The sequence below is a fragment of the Delphinapterus leucas genome, chromosome 7 (genome assembly GCF_059928025.1).
Source record: "Delphinapterus leucas isolate spDelLeu-1000000601 "Yukka" chromosome 7, BTC_Dleu_Yukka2, whole genome shotgun sequence".
In the NCBI taxonomy this organism is placed as follows: domain Eukaryota; kingdom Metazoa; phylum Chordata; class Mammalia; order Artiodactyla; family Monodontidae; genus Delphinapterus; species Delphinapterus leucas.
Genome location: NC_143135.1, coordinates 45212829 through 45240036, shown reverse-complemented (window position 1 = coordinate 45240036; position 27208 = coordinate 45212829). Strand labels below are relative to the sequence as shown.

Genomic DNA, 27208 nt, shown 5'->3' with positions numbered 1-27208 from the left:
AATACATCAATATTGGTATTTGAAACTTGACACAGATATTAATATGGTGTGATATGGAGTATATTAACTTCTCATTATACCATGTTCTTGTAATGCTTTCATACCCTTGCAGCACTGCAACTAACACCTCTAAAAATGACTGCCAGAGCAGTAGCAAGAGCTCATGACGCTACTAGCAATAGCTGGCACTAGTCTCCGGTCTCTAATATGATCTGTTACAAAGCTAGCCAAAAATAATGTCCAAAGATTTGTCCTAGTTGAAATTTCTTTTTGAAAAGCAGAAGGCAACTGAATTAAGATCCTAAATGTACATGTACATAGTGTAACATCCAGCATTACATGGACCAGATCCCCATTTAATCACTCTCAACTAGATCATGTAAGTGTCTGAAATCTCACTCTTAGTATAAAATAATTAAATAGGATAGGTAAGATTTAACATTCTGCCCTGCATATGGTCTAGAAAGTCCAATTTATTAGGTTAAGAGTCTTATATTTGTAATTTACCAACACATCTAAACATTTTAGAACCACCAACTTTTGAAAAAAAGAACATGAGTATGTATATATTTTAATACAAATTTAGAAACAGGATTTCGAAGGAGAAAAACATAGTATTTCCAAGTACAGGAACAACTGGAATATTAACCTGGATAGGTCAGGCTAATGTTCTTATAAATTTGTGAAGTAGAACAAGACCCTTGAAGATGATGTGTATAAAACTATGAAGGTGAATATATATATAAGAGCAAGTTTATCGTCACTAAAAAAACGCTATTAGACTGAATCTGAGGGCATGGGCCACATCTGTCTTATTTACTGTTGTATCCCCAGCACCCAACACATTGTCCAGCACCTAACAGGCACTAAGAACATACTTAAGGATGAATCACTGGAAGCTACATGACCATTTGGAAAAGACTATTGTATACAAACTAATTTAACCATCAAAAAGGAGGCTGGAATTTGACCAGGAAACCTTTAAGGTCCTTTCCAAACCCTAAGATCACATGACATTTTTATCATTACCCCAGTGAAGATTTTAAATGAGGGTCACACTTAATTATAGGAAGAACCTTTAGAGAGATGTCTACCAGTTACTAGAGGCTGCATCATAACCCATCAGTCAGTCTTTCTATACAAATCTTTGTCAAGCAGGAAAAAAGAAAGAAAAATGAGTAAAAGAGAATCACTAAACATTACAGATCCTAAACGACAAATTAACCTTATTTATATATTTCTATATTTTGAAACTAGACAATTAATCTAAAAAAATTATCAAGTCCATGGATTGTATTAAAAGAATAAATCTTTAAATGCTGTGTTATGTACACTAACAAATAACTAAGGGGGAAAATCCCCTAGTATCAAAAGTACATAGAGGGACTTCCCTGGTGGTGCAGTGGTTAAGAATCCTCCTGCCAAGGCAGGCGATACGGGTTCGAGCCCTGGTCCGGGAAGATCCCACGTGCCGCGGAGCAACTGAACCTGTGCGCCACAACTACTGAGCCTGCGCTTTAGAGCCCCTGCATCACAACTGCTGAGCGCGCGCACTGCAACTGCTGAAGCCCACGCGCCCTAGAGCCTGTGCTCCGCAACAAGAGAAGCCACCACAATGAGAAGCCCACGCCACAATGAAGAGTAGTCCCCGCTCGCCACAACTAGAGAGAAAAGCGCACGCACAGCAACGAAGACCCAACGCAGCCAAAAAAAAACCAAAAAAACAAATGTAAATATATTACTTAAAAACATATATATTTTAAAAACAAATATATTTTTTTAAAAGTACATAGAATAATTTTTTCCTTAGAAGCCCCAAATTGGAAAGTCCTGTAACAGTTAAGCAACTGCTCAGTTACAGAATTAATTTAGAAATACATAAGATTTTTTTTTACTTGTGCCTAACTCGCTTTAATGATAAACTGCCAATGTGTGATAAATCTCTCTGCTCTTTTCTTTGTCTTGAATGGAATACAAATATTTTAAAAAATAGTGTATCATATACAAATAGATTGCACACTAAATGTGTAAACTATTTGATTACAGGAAGTTATAATCACAGTTGTGTACAACTCACCTGTCTGAATAATTTTTGGCTACTTTAATCCAAGAAACTAACATCCATCACTACTTCATATTAAAGATATTTTCTATAATAATTTGGTGAGATTAAAGTATGTTACAATTTGCTTTGTAAAATCAAAACTATGCAGAATTCTAAAAGCTAGTTAACCTAGCTCATTTGCTTTCCTTAGGCTATCTGGCAAGCAGCAACAGGTAACTGGCTGCCTTGATTACGTATAAACTAATGGGCTACACTATTCCTGCCAATACTTTCTTATTTTTTAATAGTACTTATCCTTCTCAAGTACCATATAATTTACTTATTCATTATAGTTAGTGTCAGTCCATTCTCTACTATAAATTTAAGTTCTAAGAAGACAGGGATTTTATCTGCTTCACTGCCATATCATCAACACCCATCTCTGTGACTGACACATAGTAAGTGTTCAATAAATATCTGTTAAATGAATGAACTAGCATTAAATCATAGCCAAATTTTCAAAATGGCTATAAATTTTAAAGCAAAATTCTGGACAGATGAGCAAACTACAAAAAAAAAAAAGTTTTTCGTAAGTACTCACAAGCTAGCACTTTAATAATCTTTATTTTAAAAATCACCAGATATGATCCAGCAATTCCACTCCTGGGTATATATCCAAAGAAAACAAAAACACTAATTCAAAAAGATTGCACCCAATGTCCATAGCAGCACTATTTACAACCGCTAAGATATAGAAGCAACTAAACTGTCCATCAACAGATGAATGGATAAAGAAGATGTGGTGTGTATATACCATGGAATACAACTTAGCCATTGAAAAGAATGAAATTTTGCCATTTGCAACAACATGGATGGACTTGGAGGTATTACGCTTAAGTGAAATACATCAGACAGAGAAAGACAAATACTGTAAGTTATCACTTATATGTGGAATCTAAAAAATAAGACAAACCAGTGAATATAACAAAAAAGAAACAAACTCACAAAAAAAGAACAAACCAGCGGTTACCAGTGGGGAGAGAAAGAGGGGCAAGATAAGGGTAAGGGATTAAGAGGTACAAACTACAGTGTATAAAATAAATAAGCTACAAATATATATTGTTCAGCACAGGGAATAGGGCAAATATTTTATAATAACTATAAATGAAATAAAACCTTTAAAAATTGTGAATCACTATGCTGTATACCTGAAACTTACATAATATTGTAAGTCAACTATACCTCAATTTTAAAAATTTTTTTAATTTAATAAAATAAAAATAAAAATCACTAGATATCTATATCTAAGTTATTAGTTTCTGGACTCCACCCCTACCCCTTTTTCATGTTTAGGAAACAATTCTTCACTTTTAGTAACAGCAGCATCACATCATTCTACTTAAAGTTGTCACCATCACCAAGAGGCAACAACAGGCTGTTCTGTGAAATAAGATTACAGGCATTACCTAGATAGAACAATATTAATATAAGTAAATATTCACATGAAATTGAAATGCATATTCCAGAAATTTTAAAGAAGGCACATTCAGCTTAAAAGAATTTCTAGCTGATGGAATAAATAGAAAATATCGATATTACTTATGAGCAGGGAGAACTTCCTGTGGCTCTTTTCAACTCAGAAAATGTCTCTCCTTCCACCTCTCTGACCTGCCAGAAAGAAAAACATTTAACCAGAATCCAAGATTCTACCTCATCTTGTTTATCAGTGCTCAGAAGTCTCAGGAAAAGCAGTCACTGCCTGGGGAAAGAGCCCAGTAAACCTCAAACAATGGAAGCCACAAACAATGGAAACCACAATTAATTCATAAATTGATAGCACTTCTCATTTAAGTTTTATAGCAGTTTATTCCTATTTCCAAAGTAAGTACATAGTACTGAATTGGAGAAATATACTGAAGATCTTACTAGGCTTAAGGAGATCTTCCAGTCAGTTATGAACCCAATAGTAGAATCTATTTCATTAGAACACTAAGGCTGTCATAATCAAAGTTATTCTGAGTTCACTCATACTATGGTGTGTTTCTTGTAAATACAGTCCATCTTTGGAAGAAATAAAAGCTGCTAGCTCCTTAATTACCAAAGATTTGTATCATTAGACCCTTTTGATTTTATTGTTTTAAAGTTAACACTTTTCTATTCATGTCTTTCCAATGCCAGTTAAACCTTCCTAATTAGAATAAGACTTATCTTGTTAATTTTTTTTTAAAAGAAACAGAAAAAGAAAAAAACTTTTTAAAAATCAGCTTACCTCATCTAACACAAGAATAGAGTATTTTAGTTTAGTTTTAGAAAAGCTTTAGCAGAGAGTCAAAAGACCAGGGGTTTTTGTTATCATCTCAGCCAATAGTAAGTAGCTATATGACCTGGATTTCAATATCTAATTTTTAACACAAATGGAGATGAATTTTAGCACTTAAAATAAATTCAACTTACCTAAAATTGTCACTTTTCTCTTTAGCTTTCCAAAGCTTGAATTTATACAAATTTTCCCAACTTATGAAATGATCTAAATTTCCACATATATTTCAGATTCTGGATAATTCTTAGCCTAACTTAAAGTATCTTTAAGCTAGCTAGAGTTAGCTGTTTAAAGAAATTAACTTTAGGGCTTCCCTGGTGGCGCAGTGGTTGAGAGTCCGCCTGCCGATGCAGGGGACACGGGTTCGTGCCCCGGTCCGGGAAGATCCCACATGCCGCGGAGCGGCTGGGCCCGTGAGCCATGGCCGCTGAGCCTGCGTGTCCGGAGTCTGTGCTCCGCAACGGGAGAGGCCACAGCAGTGAGAGGCCCACGAACCACAAAAAAAAAAGAAAAAAAGAAAGAAAGAAACTTTACTAAGGATTGATTATCGTTATGATTAACTTATGAAATATTGGCCCTATTTTTAGCTTTTATTATATTTAAGGAGATGTCAGAAATCATTCTACCATCCCCTTTATAGACACATTTCAGTAAAATGCAATAGTAAACTACTGCTGACATAAGTACAAAACGAATCCGCCTGCCAATGCAGGGGACATGGGTTCCAGCCCTGGTCCGGAAAGATCCCACATGCCGCGGAGCAACTAAGCCTGTGCGCCACAACTACTGAGCCTGTGCTCTAGAGCCTGCAAGCCACAACTACTGAGCCCACATGCCACAACTACTGAAGCCCGCGTGCCTAGAGCTCGTGCTCCACAACAAGAGAAGCCACCGCAATGAGAAGCCCACATACCGCAACGAAGAGGAGCCCCTGCTCACCGCAACTAGAGAAAGCTCATGCGAAGCAACGAAGACCCAAGGCAGCCAAAAATAAAAAATATATAAATAAATAAATTTATTTTAAAAAACGACATATATATTACACACACACACATATATACACACACACACACACATATATATATAAAATTTCAACGCATGTCTTCAAAGTAAGGAAAGATAAAATTTACTATAACAGATACAGCCACATCACTGATAGATTTATAACTGATTAATAAACTTTTAGTTCTCAAAGATTAAAAAACTTTTCTTCAGTAAGTTTTGTCAACTTAATAACTCTCCACCTAAAATCTTGTACATTGGTGGTATCAGTGACTTTTTATAGACACATAAGTACCACTAGAGGCCACCAAATACTTCATTTTTTAAAACTGACACATTTGTTAAGTTATAAGAAAAATGACCATATCCATAGCAGGGAAAGTTCCAAATGAATACTCAAAGCACAATACAAACTCAAGAAAAAAGATGTGAACATATTTCATGCAGTAAATAGTATGTCTGGATCACCAAAGAACTTGATTAGAACAAGAACTGGGGTGTGGGGGGATGGATAGTATCAAAATATCATTCCTTATATACCACTGAAAATAGATTATATGACCTAGAGAGTTGATGTTCTCTAAATAGCTGTTGCCTTTCTTAATCAAATTATATATCTATATATAGGTATATATACTGATACAGACAGATAAATAAAATCCCAGAGTTCAATATTCTTTCCTCCATATCGCAAAGTCTTTCACATATAGTAATGTTTTTATATCTAAAGTTGGCTACCATGTATAGCAATTAAAATTTTGATAAAGAAGTTCTATTTATAAAAGTCGCCCCACAAATTTGAATATATCCAAATTTCTGGCTTGACAAAGAAAACCTGGCTCGGCAGAATAGATAACACCTGAGAAAACTTTGCTCTGAGACCCTAGGTGAATTGCTGCTAGAATCTCCTATGTCCCCTCATTTCTTCCAGTCTCCTCCTCCTCACTAAAGGTAAATAGCAAGAAACAGAAGGTCCAAGTAGGATTCAGAGATTCTGTAGATCCAAGTGAAATCTATGAAACAAAATGGGACTTCTTATTATCCGACTGTCCACCTTTTCTGCATGATGATACACTATTTTTCAAGAGTTTTCAAGCATTCCAGGTAAACTTTATTCGTTCATGCTTTTGGTGTTCTATTTAAAGTCTCTGCTTAACTAAAGGTTGCAAAGATGTTCTCCTAAGTTTTCCTTTAAAAACCTTTATACTTTTAGCTTTTACATTTAGTCTATGATCTACTTCAAATTAATTTTTCTGTAGGTTGTGAGGCAGAGTCAAGGCTTTTTTTTTTTCCAAATGGACATTCAGTTGTTTCAGCACCATTTGTTGAAAACCCTATCTTTTTCACAACTGAATTACCTTGGCAACTTTATTGAATATATATTTACCATAATGTATGTGTTTGCTTCTAGACTGTAGCATGGATCTACAAAAGACAATCCTTAAGCCAATACCACATTTGAATACTGAGCTCTACAGTATGCCTTGAAACCAGGTAGTACAAGTCCTCCAACTTTGTTCTTTCTTCTCCAAATTCTTTGGCTACTTGCTATACAATGTGTCTTAGAGACTGATTCACGTCACTGAACAAAGCTCTAGGTCATATTTTTCTAAAAAGTTTTTAATAGTAGTAAAATATACATAACATAAAATTTATCATCTTAACCATTTTTAAATGTGCAGTTCAGTAGTGTCAAGTACATTCATATTGTCCTGCAATCACTCTCCAGAACACTTTTCATCTTGCAAAACTGAAAATCTATACCCATAGACTTAGCATAATGTCCTCAAGGTTCATCCATGTTGTAGCACATGTCAGAATTCCCTTCATTTTTAAGGCTGAATAATATTTCATTGTATGTATATACCACATTTTGTTTATCCATTTATCTGTCAGTGGATACCTGGATTGCTTTTGGCTGTGGTGAATAATGCCACTATGAACGTGTGAACAAAAAATCTATTTGAGTCCCTGCTTTCAGTTCTTTGGGGTATATACCCAGAAGTGAAATTGCTGGACCATACAGTAATTCCGTTCTCAATTTTTTGAGGAACCGCCCTATCATTTTCCACGGTAGCTGTACCATTTTACATTCCCACCAACAGTACACAAGGACTGTAATTTCTCCACATCTTTGCCAGCACTTTGTGTTTTTTTATATTAGTCGTCGTAATAGGTGTGAAGTGGTATCTCACTGCTGTTTTGATTTGCGTTTCCCTAATGGTTAGTGACATTAGCATCTTTTCATCTGCTTGTTGGCCATCTTCTATCTCATACTTTTTAACAGCTGCATTATATTCTGATGAATGACTGTGGCACTACTAATTCAATCAGTCACCTACTGATAGACATTTAGGTAGTTTCCAATTTTTTGCCTTGAATAACTTTACACATGCATATGTATAAGTAACCATAAAAATCAATTTGTTCAGGATGCATGTTTTCCGATTCACTACCTTTCACTCTCAAAAGCATTCTGGTTTGAATAATATATATTATTTATCCAAGTGTCAGTTCTGCTATAGGACAAATTGCTACAAGTGAAATTAGGCAAGAACTAACTTTGATTAACCTTCCAAGGCTATTTGTTACCAGAGCTCACCTCACATTAGAAGTCCGGTATTAGAAAGAGATACCAAAATATGGTTTAGCTCTGTCTGAGACATGCAGGCTATACACTTAGATTACAGGAATTGCAGAAAACAATAATCACAGGCATGACTAGGATTCAAGTACAAAAGACTGACAGAATAGTGATACCATCACTTCCCAGAGAAAACAAAATACCCAAAAAATGAAAACTGAATCTTACAGAAAGTCTGTAGTAAGGGGGCCACAAAAACAAAATTAAAAAAAAATAGGGAAAAATGGAAGAGAATTAACTGACATTAAGAGAAAATTACCATGATGAAGACTGTTGTATTTTCTCTGACACCAAGTATATGTTTTTTCCCAATACCAACTGGGTGTCCAACAATTCAATTCATTTATGACACTAACTTCCCAGAGTCAGTGCAGACCCCACAATCAAGGGGTCAGGGCTCTGCCCCACAAGACTGCCCTCACTCCAGATGCCAGCTGCAAAAGGGATGACCAAGTTATCCACACTTCTGCCTGCAGACTACAAATTCAGGGGCTCACATGACTGTCCCCCTCAGGTTCAATAATTCACTAGGACAGCTCACTGAACTCAGGAAAACACTTTACCTACACTTAACAGTTTACTGTAAAGTATATAACTCAAAAAGAGCCAAATAGAAGAGATAGATAAGTCAAGGTATGGAGGGAGGGGGTGACACAGAGCCTCCACACCTTCTCCAATCACACTACCTTCCCAGCACATAGATGTGTTCACCAACTTGGAAGATCTCTATATCCCTTCATCTAGGGGTTTTTATGTAAGCTTCATTAGGTAAGCATGATTGATTAGCTCGTTGGCCATTGGTGATTGAACTCAATCTCCAGCCCCTCTCCCCTCCCCAGTGGGGCTGAAATTTCCAAACCTCTAACCACATGGTTGGTTCCTGTGGCACATCAGCCCCCTTCCTGAAGCTACCTAGGGTTCCCTAAATTCATAAGCCATCTCATTAGCATACAAAAGACAGTAAATTCCAAAGATTTCAGGAACTTTGTGCCAGGAACTGAGACAAAAACTAAATACAGTGTTCATTTTTTATTTTACCACAAAGACTGAATTAATGATGTCGAAAAATAAAGTGGTCAAGGAGAATTAAGATAAGGGAAAAGGCCTCTGAATTTCAGCAAGAACACTGTGGCAGAAGAAAGGTAGTTGTTCACTAAATCTGTTTCACTTTTCTCCTAGGCACCCATCTAGGCTTTATTTGCCAAACTCCCATTACAGTTAACTGTGGTTAAATGACTGATTTCTGATGAATGGAACAGGATAGAAGTGATATATACAGCCTCCCAGGCCTACCCCATAAAACCCACCTCCATGCTTTCTTTTACTACTCTGCCAACTGAATGTTGATGCCCAAGATGACCCTGAGAACCACACTTTGAAGACAGCAAACCACACTCCTGTCTACACCACTGTCACTAATCAAGTAAGTGATTATGCAAGTAAGAAGAAAAAAGCTTGTTTCATTCTAGCCACTAAGGCTTCAAGGTTCACCTATTACAACATCTAGTATTTATTAACTTAATGAATTCAGAAAATATTACTAAACTTCAACTTTGTGATTTCAGAATGGAGAGGACATAAAGTGTACTTCAGAATAAACCTCTGAAATGTGGGTGAGATGGATGTAAGAGATGCGCGTGGACAGCAAGAAATCATAACATTACAGTTTATTAAAATATTAATAGACAATCACCTGATAACAGTCCTGTAGGAAAAGCAGTATTATCAGAAAGATAAATTAACTTTGCTTAAGATTTTAAAGTTTCAGATCCCATATTGCTTCCAGAGTACCACACCAGTCTCTAATAGAAATAGAGGCAGCAAATGAAGAAGAATCATTTGAAACATTTTATAATGAAGAAGAAATAGGATAATAGCTAAGAAATGAACTCAAGAAAAGACTTTTTAAAGTTAATACTTGGGATCAATGGAAAATGAAGAATAGAACAAGGAACTGGACATTAAAAAGTATAGAACAACCCATAGTGGTGATATGACAGACAGTTACATGAGAGATCAGTAGCAGTATTCTGTGTGGTAACGGGGCCAGGCCGTTTGCAAACAACATGAATTTGTAGTAGGTCAGGCTTGTGTACTGTAGTTCTACATCTTCTTCAGGAAGTTCACTATGGCGTCAAAGCATTAGGGATAGCAGGACCCCAACATGGCAAGAAAACCTCTCCTGAGGTGGTTCTGAGAGCAGACCATGGAGACTGGGTAGGTGATTCTCTAGCATAACTGAGGCTATCAATACATTAGTAAAATAAGCAGAATTGTAAGCTACTGAAAGTCTAGTACAGTATAACAAACCACCTTAGTAAGCATCAAGGAATGTGAGAAGAGTAACAGCAAGACTGACTAGCTTCTACCTCAGAGATGCTGAGAGAATCCACTATCTCAGATGCATCCTCTAGACTCCATCTACAGGATGGAGTTCCTACCTGCTATGCAGTTTTATCACTTCAAAGAGACAACTGTGTCTTTGGGAGTAGGAAACAAAAATGTGAGCTCAAACCACCACTTTCCAGCTTAAACCCCATTTGTATCCACTTGCTTTGTTGTGAACATAACTTTAAAAGTCCTTTTTGTAGTCCTTAGTATGTTTCAAAAGCCATGTCTTCATGAAACAATCTAAATATCCATTGACAGAGGAACGGATAAAGAAGATGTGGTACATATATACAATGGAATACTACTCAGTCATAAAAAAGAACAAAATAATACGATTTGCAGCAACATGGATGCAACTGGAGATTGTCATACTAAGTGAAGTAAGTCAAAAAGAGAAAGAGAAATACCATATGATATCACTTACATGTGTAATCTAAAATATGGCACAAATGAACCTATGAAACAGAAACAGACACAGAACAGACTGTGGTTGCCATGTTGGGGGTGGTATGGGAGAGATGGACTGGGAGTATGGAGTTAGTAGATGCAAACTATTACATATAGAATGTATAAACAACAAGGTCCTACTGTATAGCACAGGGAACTATATTCAATATCCTGGGATAAACCGTAATGGAATAGAATACATTGAGTATTCTCATAGACTACTCATAGAATACTGAGTCACTTTGCTGTATAGCAGAAATTAACACAACACTGTACATCAACTATACTTCAATAAAAAAATAAATTAAAAAAAGCCATGTCTTCATACTTCATAGCAATGTTCTTGTTTTCAGCCTCAACTCTATGCAAAATCAAGAGTTCTTCCACACATCCTTTACACCAGCTTTAAAACTAAATTCATCACCAAGCACCCTACCTCAGCACAGAGGCTTTAGATGCTACCTACAGTATCTTTCATAGGTCTCGTTTATAATTATATATTTTTTATTTTTAGCTGTCTTCTTATCTCAAATCTCTCTGGCTGGGAAAGTATCCGGCCTATCTTTATTTTAAATATTACTTATACAGCCAGTTTTTTATACTCACATGCAAGACCTACATTTTCACCTATTATATTTAATCCTCTTATATAAAGGGCCCATTAACTCCAGCCTTTTAAAATCTTTGTGAACCCTGATTCTGTCATCCAGTATGTTCACTACCTTTCTCATTCTCCTTTCATGCATATTCCTCTACAAAGAGGGGAGAAAATTCTCTTCCGTCCTTTCTACACTCAGTTTCCTGACCAAACAGTATTTATATCTAGGTCAGATGGACAACTGCTAGCCCATTTGCGGTATTCAATGCATTCTAAACAACTAAAAGAATTAAAATATTACATGATACTTATCCTTACTTCTCTGCCCTCAAATAGCATCCCATACTAAGGCTACTTCTCCTATGTTACAACTGCAGAATGCTGAATACAAGATTTTTTTACCTCTTCTCCCCAATCTATACTTATAATTACAGAAAACTGGATTCATACTGAAGGTAGTCAAATCATTAGCCTATAACTTAAATAAATGAGCTAATATCTTAAGAACCTCAAATTTATAAATTCTAACGACACAGTTAATCCTCTTTTACTCAAGCCACAACATTTTTTATCACAGTACTTTAGACTTCTAAAAAAATCAGAAAGATTTACAAATGCCTCAGTGCAGGCATTCCCTAGTGAAGATGGTGGCATGTTTTCTGAATTATGATATAAAAAAATTCACTTCTGAGACAGGGCATCTTTAAAAAGAGCTAGTGCCTAAACAATACTATTTTGTTGATGCCCAAAACCAAGCCAATAAAAATATTTCTTCCCATAATCAGAAACAGATTGTTAGCCATAGAATGCCTCTGCAAAACAATTCTTAAATTTTCTTTGAAATATTGTCGCTAAAATTAACTGAAACTTTATTTATATGACTGTCTGTGGTTTCCATGTATGCCTAAAAGGCACAAGAAAAAGATAAAAATATCCCAGAATTGGAAAAGCAGTCATTATGTTTGGTTTAGCTTATTTTCATATTTTTATTTTTAAAAACCATCCAAATTAAAGTTCAGCATTTCTCAATAGAAGAAAAGAAAGAGAAGGCAATTTCTTTACACAAAAGCAGCAAGACTAAATTCAGCATCCTCTAAGTTAAATTTGGGATTTGACTTATTAGCAAATGAATGCCTTAAATCCTTTCCCACAAGTCATAAAGTTTAGTCTTCATTCTGAACAGAATTACCTTTCATTTATTTTTTTTTCATGGAAAGGAATTTTACTTTAAATATAGCAGTGTGTACATCTCAATCCCAAACTCCCAATCTATCCCTCCCCTCAGGTAACCATAAGTGCATTCTCTAAATCTGTCAGTCTGTTTCTGTTTTGTTCATATAAGTTCATTTGTATCATTTTTTTAAAATTTTTTTTTAGGTTCCCCATATAAGTGATATCATATGATATTTGTCTTTGTCTGACTTACCAATACTTCACTTAGTATGATAATCTCCAGGTCCATCCATGTTGCTGCAAATGGCATTATTTCATTCTTTTTAATGGCTGAGTAATATTCCATGGTATATATGTACACATCCTCTTTATCCATTCATCTGTTGCTTCTATGTCTTGGCTTTTGGGCATATATCCAGAGAAAAACATGGTTCAAAAGGATATGTGCACCCCAATGTTCATTGCAGCACTGTTTACAATACCTTTCATTTAGAATTTAAATACATGAAATACTTGTTGTGTGGGCAGGAAAGATGGCAACAGAAAATAATTTCAAGTCTAATACTATGCTCTGAACCCAGGTTTATCCTCCGAAAAAGATAAGTGAAGTTGGTTTCTAATAACACAGCATTCTTTTTTTTTTAACATCTTTATTAGAGTATAATTGCTTTACAATGGTGTGTTAGTTTCTGCTTTATAACAAAGTGAATCAGCTATACATATACATATATCCCCAAATCCAGTGCCTCTTGCATCTCCCTCCCACCCTCCCTATCCCACCCCTCTAGGTGGTCACAAAGCACAGAGCTCATCTCCCTGTGCTATGTGGCTGCTTCCCACTAGCTATTTTACATTTGGTAGGGTATGATATGTCCATGCCACTCTCTCACTTTGTCCCAGCTTACCCTTCCTCCTCCCTGTGTCCTCAAGTCCATTCTCTACACCTGCATCTTGAATCCTGTCCTGCCCCTAAGTTCTTCAGAACCAATTTTTTTTTTTTTTAGATTCCATATATATGTGTTAGCATACGGTATTTGCTTTTCTCTTTCTGACTTACTTTACTCTGTAGGACAGACTCTAGGTCCATCCACCTCACTACAAATAACCCAATTTCATTTCTTTTTATGGCTGAATAATATTCCATTGTATATATGTGCCACATCTTCTTTTTTTTTTTTTTTTTTGCCACATCTTCTTTATCCATTCATCTGTCGATGGACACTTAGGTTGCTTCCATGTCCTGGCTATTGTAAATAGAGCTGCAGTGAACATTGTGATACAAGACTCTTTTGAATTATGGTTTTCTCAGGGTATATGCCCAGTAGTGGGATTGCTGGGTTGAATGGTAGTTCTATTTTTAGTTTTTTAAGGAACCTCCATACTGTTCTCCATAGTGGCTATATCAATTTACATTCCCACCAACAGTGCAAGAGGGTTCCCTTTTCTCCACACCCTCTCCAGCATCTATTGTTTGTAGATTTTTTGATGATGGCCATTCTGACTGGTATGAGGTGATACCTCATTGTAGTTTTGATTTGCATTTCTCTAAAGATTAGTGATGTTGAGCATTCTTTCATGTGTTTGTTGGCAATCTGTATATCTTCTTTGGAAAAATGTCTATTTAGGTGTGCTGCTCATTTTTGGATTGGGTTGTTTGTTTTTTGATATTGAGCTGCATGAGCTGCTTGTAAATTTTGGAGATTAATCCTTTGTCAGTTGCTTCATTTGCAAATATTTTCTCCCATTCTGAGGATGTCTTTTGGTCTTGTTTATGGCTTCCTTTGCTGTGCAAAAGCTTTTAAGTTTCATTGGGTCCCATTTGTTTATTTATATTTTTATTTCCATTTCTCTAGGAGGTGGGTCAAAAAGGATCTTGCTGTGATTTATGTCATAGAGTGTTCTGCCTATGCTTTCCTCTAAGAGTTTTATAGTGTCTGGTCTTACATTTAGGTCTTTGATCCATTTTGAGTTTATTTTTGTGTATGGTGTTAGGGAGTGTTCTTACTTCATTTTTTACATGTAGCTGTCCGGTTTTCCCAGCAGCACTTATTGAAGAGGCAACACAGCATTCTTTTAACACAGCATGCTTTTAAACATTTCTGAACCTCAGTTCTTCCAAATTATAGAATCCTGTTTTCAGATCTTGCATTTACATTAAAGTCCAAATGCTAACCATAGCTTAAAGTGTCACTCTGAGAACACTCTCAGAATATTCTCAGATCTTGGCTGAGACTAAGAGTCAAAAAACCTGGGTTTGAATGCTAGCTCTGCTGCATCTGAGCTGCTAGACCTTAGTGAAACCGTTTAAAACTTCCTAATCCTCAATTTACCTACCTTTAAATTAGATATACTACCTCTAATCATCTAATGTGTGAGTTCATCACAGTCTGTGAATTGTATGTAACTGTTAGATATTAACATTAATGTTACATGCTAAAAACTTGTTCCGCTACTACCACCTTGGTAGGGTAAGATTTTTTTCCATGTAAATCATCACAAAAGGGTCACTACCACCCTGGAATCAAAAAACCACCTAGGCTCTGAGCCAAATCGCCTTCAATTAGAGTAAAATTTTATTAGGCCTATCTCTGGTCTTGAAGTTGCAGGAGTTGCTCTAGATCACACAGTATATCACAGTTACTCAAGTTATTGCTGTTAACATGCAGAATAGTTGCACCTCCCTAACATATAAAGTAAAGCACAAAGCCATAAATAATAAGACAACAAAAACTTAACAGTTAATGTTCTATTATGTTTTAAAAATGGGCTTTGGGGACCTCCCTGGTGGTCCAGTGGATAAGGCTCTGTGCTTCCACTGCTGGGGCACGGGTTCCATCCCTGGTCGGGGAGCTAAGATCCCACGTGCCACACAGTGCAGCCAAAAGATAAAAAAATAAAATAAAATTTAAAAAAATTTTAAATAAAAATTAAAAATGGGCTTTGTTAGATAAACAAATTTATTCTGTACCTGACAAAGCACAATAGACATTAGAGGATGAGAATTGCTATCAGTTACGAAAAAATTAAAAGAAAAAATTCCCAATGTAATCCAGCACTTCAAATATTCTTTAAATATTAATCTGGCTCCCAAAATCTTGAACTGCTTCACGAAGAATCAGCCAAGATGTCATCTAGGAAAATCTTAGGTGAGGAAAAGTTATGCTACCTCTTAACACCTCGGTTTCACCAATCCAGCAGCACACGGCTCTACTTGTTATTGGAGAGACACTGACAGCACTTGAACATGGGAGTGTCTGTCACACAAAGAAAAAATATCCATTTACTAACTATTAAAATCAACATGTGTCTCTCCATCACTACTGGAGAAATATCAGAGGCATCACAGTATCTATGCCTTAGCTTTCAAAACACAAAAATTATTCCTTCTCAGTCATAGCTAAATAGCTAGAGTCAAATCATGATCTCTCTCTGACTCAATAATGTCTGCTGTTCTTGAAATTTATGAAGGTGGTTCACTGTTCATATTTTCAAACTGATGTAGTTTATATCCATCCACACATTGATGTGAGGGGAGGTAGGAACTCACAAAAAGTTATAAAAGGTCTCCAGTACCAAAATTTTCCCCTTTCAATCATTACTAAAAAGGACAGTGAAGCAGAGTTTAAAAGCTTTAATAGTACAAACACCAGTTATCCACACCATAAGACCAATTACTACTATTTGCAGGCATGTGGAAGAGAAGAGAAAGGAATACAAGGGCTCTCTTAAAAACCTACTTTTCTCCTCCATCTGTGTGGTAACTTTTACCTTACCCAGAACACTTGACTTCTGACACTTCTAGTCACCCAGTGTGGGGTTTTTCCCCCCCCAAACAAGCAATTATCCACGACACCTGCTGGGTGTCCTACAATTTTACAATTTAACTCACTGATTAAGGTTAAGGGCTCAGTCCCACAAGACTGACCCCCACTTCAGATATCAATTGCAAGTAGGTTGTACAGTAGTACAACTTCTGTACGACTTGGCTATAAATCGGAGGTTCCCGTGACCTCCATCCCTTTGGATTCAATTAATTCACTCAAGTGGCTCACAGAGCTCGGGAAAACATTTTACTTACATTATCCAGTTTATTAAAGAATATGATAAGGAATACAGATGAACAGCCAGATGAAGAGATACACAGAGTGAGGTCTGGGAGGGTCCCAAGCATATGAATTTCTCTCTCTGTACAGTTGGGGTGCATCACCCTCCCAGTAGGTGCATGTTTCACCAACCTGGAAGCTCTCCGAATCCCAACTTTGGGGATTTTTATGGTGACATCGTCACGTAGGCATGATCAATCATTAATTCCATTTTCAGCCCTTTTCCCTTTTCAACAGAATAGCAGATGGGGCTGAAAATTCCAAGCTTCTAATCATGGCTTGGTCTTTCCAGTGACCAGCTCCCATCCAGGAGCCATCCAGGAGCCCACCCAGAGTCGCCTCATTAGAACAAAAGACATTCATATCACCCAGGAACTTACAAAGGTTTCAGGAACCCTGTGTCAGGAACCGGGATCAAAGACACTCATAACACTTAGGAAATTAGACTGACTTCAGAAGCTCTGTGCCCGGAACTGGGGGCAGAGACCACTATGTATTTTCTATTATCTCAAAGATCCTCACGTTCTTTCCCCATTTTTAATGCCTAAACTCAAGGTTTACCCTCTCTGTGTGTCTACAGAACCCACAGCCTTCTTTACAAAACTGGGTTTAACAATCAAAATTAAGCATTTAGAAATGTACCTTTTATCCTCAGCGAGGCAGAAATGGACACTCATTTGCTAGGACAAGAAAATTAATAATTTTCAACATCAGTTTTATTCCTAATAAATATTTCTGATCCAGGCTAACAAGAGAATGAACAATTCTTCCTCTGGGGGAGGTGCTGCAATATGTCAAACAAACAGCAACAATGACAGTAACAATAATAACATTAACAAGCTACCTCATTTATTGAGCACTTACTTTATGGAAGACACTGTTTTAAGCATTTTATTTATATTTTTCCCATTTTACCTTTGCAGTAACCCTATGAGATTAATATTATCATTATCCTCATTTTATAGATGAAGACGGCTGTTCAAGAAGTTAAGTAACTTGTCAGAAGTCATACCGTACAGGTGGGATTTCAACCTAGGCAGTCTCCTCTTCATTGTCATATTATACCAAATGATCGCTCAACAAGAACTGCTTTGATGAACACTGCTCATGTATATGTGTGTGTATGTAAACGTACACACAATATAAGTGAATACACAAACATACATACATACACACATATATGCATTCTCTAAACTTTATAGTCATATTGAAAAATACTTTAGTGATCATCTTCTCAGTCTCTCATTTTACCACCATAGATCCACCACCAGACAGAATGTCCTGGTCATCACAAATTATGCTCCACCATTAAATTCCTTTAAAACGGCTGACAAAAATAAAGCAGTTGAACTGCACTATTATAAAGCAACATACAGATTCTGTAACTGGAAAGAAAGAATTCAGATTCTGATTTCAAGGCCAAATTCAAACCATGACTGGTCACTATTAAACCAACCTTTGGTTTCGTTTGTCTGTGTTTTTGTTTAGTTGTCACTAAAACAACGACCTAGAAATTTTCAGAAAAAAATATAATAAATATTTGATTAGTGACACACTATCACTGAAGCTACTAGGCTAAGATTGTGACTAAAAGAATCAGAGGAATTTTTCAGCTTCCAGGTATATAAAAATCATCTATTTCATCTTTAATATTAAAGAGAAGATTAAACAGGAAAAAGAACAGCAAAACAGACATTCGAGAATCAGTATATTCAAAATTTACTGTATTAGGGCAATTATTTCTAATAATGTGTTACAGTTAAATCACCAAATTATTTAAAAGTAACTGCAACATAAATATAACCATAAATGAAACATGAAAAGAAAAATATCATTATAAAAGTACAATAAAACAATACCAACTTACCAGTTCAACTCCCTGTGGAAAAGGTGTATCATCCCAGTCCTTCTGTGGAAACCTCTGGATTATTTTCCCCAGACCTGCTCCTGACCCTATTAATAAAATCAAAGTGAATTTGGTTATAGGGTACTTAAAAATCTGAATACTCATTATATTAATACTTATTTCTAAATGAATATTTGTTGAATAAATTGATATACTGATTAAACATTTTCAAGTTTTAAAGGGTCTAAAACTACCTTCTAAACATAACACTGAAATGATAGGCAATCCCTATCCTATAGACTCTCAAAAGAGTAACAAGTAGGAAAAGCTAGGAACAACAGACAGAGGCATTAAAATTGGAGTCTCCACACCATGGGAGCAACTGCACTTTGTTCCCAGTAAGGAAAGCCGTCTTCTCAGTATCTCAAGTTGATATTTAAGAAGAACTTTTCTATGGAGACAAAGTAATTTTAAGTGACAAATGAAATGGTACCATTAGCACTAAGCTTCAGTTATGGGTTATAAGCACTGTTTTGGGTTAAATAAAGATTTTTAGAGTGGCCTGGGAACTTGACCATTGTCTAGACAGGGTTTTTCAACATCAGCACTACTGACATTTTGGGCCAGATAATTCCTTGTTGGGTTGGAGGCAGGGGGCTGGGAGCTATCCCGTGCATTATAGGATGTTTAGCAACATCCTTAGCTTCAACCCACTAGAAGTTAATAGCACCCCACCTACAATCACCAAGTTGTTACAACCAAAAATATCTCCAGGTCACTGCCAAATGTGCTCTGGGGGGGCAAAAATGCCTCTGGTTGAAGACCATTGGACTATATATAGCATTATTGTTATAAAATTACCCTGTGACACTAAAAACCAGATCAACTTAAAGTTGAACTTTGGGGATATAATCTGTGAGTAATTTGGGGCTAGAGAGTACATGTTAGGCCTAATTGCTTTCTGCCATACTTTAAAATATATATATTTATTTATTTATTTGGCTGCACCAGGTTTTCGTTGCCCCAGGCAGGACCGTCGTTGCCGTGTGCGCGATCTTTTAGTTGCAGCACGTGGGCTCTCACTTGCAGCATGTGGAATCTAGTTCCTTGACCAGAGATCAAACCCGGGCCCCCTGCATTGGGGGCGCAGAGTCTTAACCACTGGACCACCAGGGAAGTCCCTCTGCAATCCTTTTTAAGAGCTTCATGTGTTTGCATGTTCTACATGTTGTTCCAACTCACTTTGAAGTAAAAGCAACAACCTTCTGATTATTTGGACATCTAAGTAAAGGAAACCTTAACACCTGATTCAAATTTTGTTTTTCTTCACTGATAGCTTCATTACTTTTTTTTTATTTTTTAATAGATCTTTATTGGAGTATAATTGCTTCACAATACTGTGTTAGTTTGTGTTGCACAACAAAGCGAATCAGCCATATGCACACATGTGTCCCCACATCCCCTCCCTCTTGAGCCTCCCTCCCATCCTCCCCATCCCACCACTGTAAGTCATCGCAAAGCACCGAGCCGATCTCCCTGTGCTATGCTGCTGCTTCCCACCAGCCAACTATCTTATATCGGTAGTGTATATATGTCAACGCTACTCTCACTTTGCCCCAGCTTCGCCCTCCCACCCCATGTCCTCAAGTCCATTTTCTATGTCTACCTCTTTATTCCTGCCCTGCAACTAGGTTCATCAGTACCATTTTTTTTTTTTAGATTCCATATATATGTGTTAGCATATGATATTTCTTTTTTCTCTTTCTGACTTTCTTCACTCTGTAGGACAGACACTAGGTCCATCCACCTCACTACAAATAACTCAGTTTTCTTTCTTTCTATGGCTGAGTAATATTCCATTGTATATATGTGCCACATCTTCTTTATCCATTTATCTGTCGATGGACATTTAGGTTGCTTCCATGTCCTGGCTATTGTAAATAGTGCTGCAACGAACACTGTAGCACATGTCTCTTTTTGAATTATGGTTTTCTCAGGGTATATGCCCAGTAGTGGGATTGCTGGGTCATATGGTAGTTCTATTTTTAGTTTTTTAAGGAACCTCCGTACTGTCCTCCATAGTTGCTATATCAATTTACATTCCCACAACAGTGCAAGAGAGTTCCCTTTTCACCACACCCTTTCCAGCATTTATTGTTTCTAGATTTTTTGATGATGGCCATTCTGACCGGTGTGAGGTGGTACCTCACTGAAGTTTTGATTTGCATTTCTCTAATAGTTAGTGATGTTGAGCATCTTTTCATGTGCCTCTTGACCATCTGTATGTCTGCCTTGGTGAAATGTCTATTTAGGTCTTCTGCCGATTTTTTAACTGGATTGTTTGTTTTTTTTGATATTGAGCTCCATGAGCTGTTTGTACATTTTGGAGAGTAATCCTTTGTCTGTTGTTTCATTTACAAATATTTTCTCCCATTCTGAGGGCTGTCTTTTTGTCTTGTTTATGGTTTCCTTTGCTGTTCAAAAGCTTTAAAGTTTAATTAAGTCTCATTTGTTTTTGTTTTTATTCCCATTACTCTAGGAGGTGGGTCAGAAAAGATCTTGCTGTGATTTACGTCAAAGCGTGTTTTTCCTATGTTTTCCTCTAAGAGTTTTATAGTGTCTGGCCTTACATTTAAGTCTTTAATCCATTTGGAGTTTATTTTTGTGTATGGTGTTAGGGAGTGTTCTAATTTCCTTATTTTACATGTAGCTGTCCAGTTTCCCAGCACCACTTATTGAAGAGGCTGCCTTTTCTCCATTGTATGTTCTTGCCTCCTTTGTAGTAAATTAGGTGCCCACATGTGAGTGGGTTTATCTCTGGGCATTCTATCTTGTACCACTGATCTATATTTCTGGTTTTGGGCCACTGCCATACTGTCCTGATTACTGTAGCTTTGTGGTATAGTTTGAAGTCGGGGAGCCTGATTCCTCCAAGTCCGTTTTTCTTTCTCAAGATTGCTTTAGCTATTCAGGGTCTTTTGTGTTTCCATATGAATTGTAAAATTTTTGTTCTAATTCTGTGAAGATTGCCATTGGTAGTTTGATAGGGATTGCACTAAATCTGTAGATTGCTTTGGGTCGTATAGTCATTTTCACAATATTTATTCTTCCAATTCAAGAACATGGTATATTTCTCCATCTGTTTATGTCATCTTTGATTTCTTTCATCAGTGTTCTATAGTTTTCGGAGTACAAGTCTTTTGCCTCCTTAGGCAGGTTTATTCCTAGGTATTTTATTCTTTTGGTTGCAATGGTAAATGGGAGTGTTTCCTTAATTTCTCTTTCTGATTTTTGTTGGTGTATAGGAATACCAGAGATTCCTGTGTATTAATTTTGTATCCTGCAACCTTACCAAATTCATTGATTAGTTCTAGTAGTTTTCTGGTGGCATGTTTAGGATTTTCTATGTATAGTATCATGTCATCAGCAAACAGTGACAGTTTTACTTCTTCTTTTCCAATTTGTATTCCTTTTATTTCTTTTTCTTCTCTGACTGCTGTGGCTAGGGCTTCCAAAACTATGTTGAATAAGAGTGGCGAGAGCGGACATCCTTGTCTTGTTCCTGATCTTAGTGGAAATGCTTTCAGTTTTTCACCATTAAGTATGATGCTTGCTGTGGGTTTGTCATATATGGCCTTTATTATGTTGAGGTAAGTACCCTCTGTGCCCATTTTCTGAAGTGTTTTTATCATAAATGGATGTTGAATTCTGTCAAAAGTTTTTTCTGCATCTATTGAGATGATCATATGGTTTTTATTCTTCAATTCGTTAATGTGGTGTATCACATTGATTGATTTGCATATATTGAAGAATCCCTGCATCCCTGAGATAAATCCCACTTGATCATGGTGTATGATCCTTTTAATGTGCTGTTGGATTCTGTTTGCTACTATTTTGTTCAGGATTTTTACACCTATGTTCATCAGTGATACTGGTCTATAGTTTTCTTTTTTGTGATATCTTTTTCTGGTTTTTAGTGTCAGGGTGAACATCTGATTCAATTTAAAAAAAAAAATTCACTATCATCTCTCATCCTCATCCCTGTGAACTGAACTCCCCCCGTCCCTCACCTAGACTTTAAAATCACTTTATGACCAAATCTTACCTTTAAAAGATAAACAGAAAGTTAAGTTCATTTTACTGACCAACTCTGAACTATCTGCTAAAACCGAGGTCACGTTTGACAAAGGCAAAATGAAAACATTCTCAATTAATAACTGTGCTCACTTCGGCAGCACATATACTAAAATTAACAACTGCTGCAGTATAGTAACTCTTCATATACCTGTATTATAGGAGAATAAAGGATTTCATTAAGAGTAAAGCAGGGCTTCCCTGGTGGCGCAGTGGTTGAGAGTCCGCCTGCCAATGCAGGGGACACGGGTTCATGCCCCGGTCCGGGAAGATCTCACGTGCCTCGGAGCGGCTGGGCCCATGAGCCATGGCCGCTGAGCCGGCGCGTCCGGAGCCTGTGCTCCGCAACTGGAGAGGCCACAACAGTGAGAGGCCCGCGTACCGCAAAAAAAAAAAAAAAAAAAAAGAAGAGTAAACTAAAAGTGATTTATCATAAGCATTCAGTTTTCAAAATCCACCTCAAGCATCACCACTTCTTACATTCACATCAAGGCTAATTCAACAAATTACTAGATACTGGGATACACAATGAAAAAGATATGGCCCCTATCCTCAAGGAACTGATAAGCTATTAGGAGAAACAGAAAAATGAACTGATAATTTCAGTATATCATGGTAAGTACAATGATAGAAGAGAACCTAACCTAACGTAGCAGAGAAACCATGGAAAACTTTACAGAAGAAATGACAGAAAGCTTCTTGTTCTTTCATTACCATCTTTATATGCCCAAGTACTTGGCATACTGAATGCCTCGCACTTAGCTCATATGGAGCTAAATGTTTATTTTAATAGATTCGTTAATATTGACAGAAATTGTTTTAAGCTTACATCTCCTCTCTCTCTTTTTTTTTTTTTTTTTTTTTTTTTTTTTGCGGTACGCGGGCCTCTCACTGTTGCGGCCTCTCCCGTTGCGGAGCACAGGCTCCGGACGCGCAGGCTCAGCGGCCATGGCTCACGGGCCCAGCCGCTCGGCGGCATATGGGATCTTCCCGGACCGGGGCACGAACCAGTGTACCCTGCATCGGCAGGCGGACTCTCAACCACTGCGCCACCAGGGACGCCCTCCTCTCTTTTAAAAAAGAGAGAAATGCATGTTATTTATCTCATCATATTTAACCAGGTGTTCTTATATTGTTTATTCAGTTCTGAAAGTCATACTTCATGCATTGCAGGCTCAGAAAATATTTTAACACATTAATTTTTACTAATTATAAAATTAACAAATGTTAACTGCAGGAAATTTTTTGAATATATAAAAATATAAAAAAGAAATCACCCATAATCCCACACCTGAAGACAATTACTGTTAACGTTTTATCCTAGGCTTTTTTCATACATGTATTTTTCATCAGAATTGAGATAATACTAAACCTAGATTTATATAATGCTTTACTATTAATATTTTAAAATGGGCCCTTGATCATAATATGCATTTTCTATTTTCTCTATTATAAATAATGCTACAAAAAACATCTTTCTATATAAATCTTTATCCTCATCTCACTTTTGCCCGAAAAATTCTTAGATATACAACTAATGGATCAAAGAATATGAAAATTTTAAAGACTCACACAAAGCCAAAGGGCTCACTAGAAAGATATTAATAATTTTTTTTACATTCTGTGTATAAGAATGAGACTGGCATTTTCACTACATCCTCACCAACAACTGTTATTTTAAAATTTGTTTTAGTTAGTGCCAATTTGAGAAGCAAAAAAGTTCCTCATAAGCAGGAGCATAACTTTCAAAAGTTCTCCAGGAGCAACATATTATTTATTGATTTCATAATGATATGCAGTCTTTCAATAATATGAAAGCTTAGTTTGAAATGCTGATGTAACATTTATAAGTGCACATAGAAATACGATTCATGAGTGATAGATTTCATATGATAATGTTATTTGTAAATGGAAATTAGGTTATAAAAAGGCAAAAATAAAAATGCTAAAATGATATTTCACAAGTAAAATGTGGAAAGAGCTACAATAACTTGGTTTTGAATATCAAATATGTAAACTGATGCAGCTAACAACCTTTGAGGAACTTAGGAAAATACCTTACAGAAGTAAACAAACATTGTCTGATCCTTGTTTCTTGGATTTTAAGAGTTTAGTCTGAATGTTTAAACTTATTTCCCAAGTTTATATAATTTATATAAAACCATTCTTATAGGAAGTACTGGTTGTATTTAAGAACGCTGACAAGATGACCTTTTACATTGAGGAGCAAGCCACATTGAAGGAAGACTGTTCTAGAGTCAAATGTCCACCAGTGGACTGATAATTATGTCCAGAGATGAAATAGGTCATGTAAGTCAGAGTGAGTGGCTGTGGAAGCAGCTCCTATTTGCACTATGTATTAAATGGGGCTGGGTGACTGGGTAGGGAGAGAGAGAAATTCCTCAAAAGAAACGGGACCACTTCTTAGAAAGGAGAGGTGCTAAGCAGACAAAATTGTGGTTGTTCACTGCACTGCATGCAGCTAAATTGAAAAAAAAGAGGGGACGGTTATTAGTTAAGGTCTTCATGTTTTTCTTTCCAGCCCCTACTCTTCTACTCTTCTACTATCATAAAAACAAGAAATATGATGACCAAATGGAGCTCATACATAAAAAGGGGGACTCTTGGCAGGATACCAGCACATTTGGAAATAGCCTTCTTTGAAAAAAAGTGCAAATGCTACACAAACTGCCCCAAACAAATTTAGGAAGGGTGAGGAAATACTGGCGTGATCAGGCACACTTTTCCCTCCTTTACGTGTGGTAAGCCACTTTCCCTTGGGTCCTGGTAGGGCTGCCAGACTACCCAACCCAGCCACAAGGATTAGCAAGTGACCTAGGATGATCCAACCACTCAGTCAAAATGACTGTTTTAGCCTTACCAGATGACCCCAGGAAAGTCAAATAGTATTCTCAGGGGTTACTAAGTAGCATGCTATAGGTGCGGAGTTGCCAGTAGTATAAGGAAGAAGTTCATCTGCAGAAGAACTGAAGAATTAGTAGGGGTTAATTAAGTGAAGAAATGTAATACTCTGCTCTATACAAAACAGGATGCTTGATATTTGTTGACTGTACCAATTGACAAAAATTAATCGTTTAAGTGGCTGGTGTATGCTTAAAGTGTAAACGTACAAAATATATACTAATTTGTTTAACACAGACTCTGAACTTTGAGAATTACTCTAATGCATAATTCGCTAAATCTTCTGTATATTTATCTAAACAACTAGATCATTTATCTAAACAACAATCAGTGGTTATCTACACTAGACTTGTTTTATGAAGTCCAGCTGCCCATATCACCTTCTATCGAAAATGGCACCACCCACAGCTCAATGAAGGATAGCAGTCATGCTCAGAAGCACACAATCCTGTCTCTCCTCTCACCAGCCAGAAAGAAATTATGAAATCATTATTTTGGTTATCACATTTACTGCTACTTGTCTGTCTCACCTCACTAGAGTGAAAACAGTGATTTTGGCCTGCTTTGTTTACTGATGTATCCCAGGCATTTAGAACAATTACTAGTATATATTAGATACTTAATAAAATACTTGTTGAGTCAATGAATGGGACTATTAGGTGGGCAAGGGCATTTATAAACCGGAAAGCAACTTATGACCAAAGTGACCTGGCTGTAAAAGGTATCCTAGACAAATCTGATTTCTCTGCTAGGAAATTCTGAATAGAAGAAATGAGAGACTAAAGCAGCTAAAAAGATGTATCAAGACTTGCGAGCTCAGGCAACCACAGGGAGTCAAGCCAGTTATAGAACAGCAGAAACCCCGGCAGAGACTTGCCAGTAGAACAGGTCTACCTCCAGTAAACTCTGGCAGCACTGTTGCATCTGTCATCAAACTTCTGAAGTATTGTAATGATACTCCTCCTTCTTAAGCTACAATGGACCTATGATTCCTTGTCAGTAAAGAATCCAAAGTATAATACACTGTAAGAGGCACTCTGATAAATCAAGCCCTTTCAAACTGGTAAAGGGTTTGGAAAATTTTACATAAAAAGATTTAGTCAGAAAACTCTTTTTAAAAAGTTAAGAAGCACATATGAGAACTTTCTCCAAATATGTAAAGAGTTATTATGTGGAAGAAGATAGAGTGGAGCAAACTAGAGCCAAAAACTATAATTCAGAGGAGATATTTTTGAGTCAATATAAAGGAAGAACCTTGTGAGAATGAGAACTATCAAAAACAGAATGGGGCTTCCCTGGTGGCGCAGTGGTTGAGAGTCCGCCTGCCGATGCAGGGGACACGGGTTCGTGCCCCGGTCCGGGAAGATCCCACATGCCGCGGAGCGGCTGGGCCCGTGAGCCACGGCCGCTGAGCCTGCGCGTCCGGAGCCTGTGCTCCACAACGGGAGAGGCCGCAACAGTGAGAGGCCTGCGTACCGCAAAAAAAAAAAAAAAAAAACAGAATGAACTGCCACACAAAGCAATGGTTAGAACGAGTTTTACTACAAGCTACTAGTTTTTGTGGTCTGGAAAACTGGGCAGAAC

The 27208-nt window shown here is 36.9% G+C and overlaps 1 protein-coding gene across 5 annotated transcripts in view; it reads right to left on the bottom strand.

The window, feature by feature from the left end:
* The window catches only part of SBF2 (SET binding factor 2), a 454162-nt gene that overhangs the window by 359157 nt on the left and 67797 nt on the right, over window positions 1-27208 (bottom strand). For all 5 annotated transcript variants that reach the window (XM_089915171.1, XM_022555691.3, XM_089915172.1 and 2 more), the window contains exon 2: window positions 18590-18675. In XM_089915171.1, coding sequence (XP_089771297.1) covers window positions 18590-18675 — 86 coding nt within the window. The remainder of the gene's footprint in view (window positions 1-18589; window positions 18676-27208) is intronic.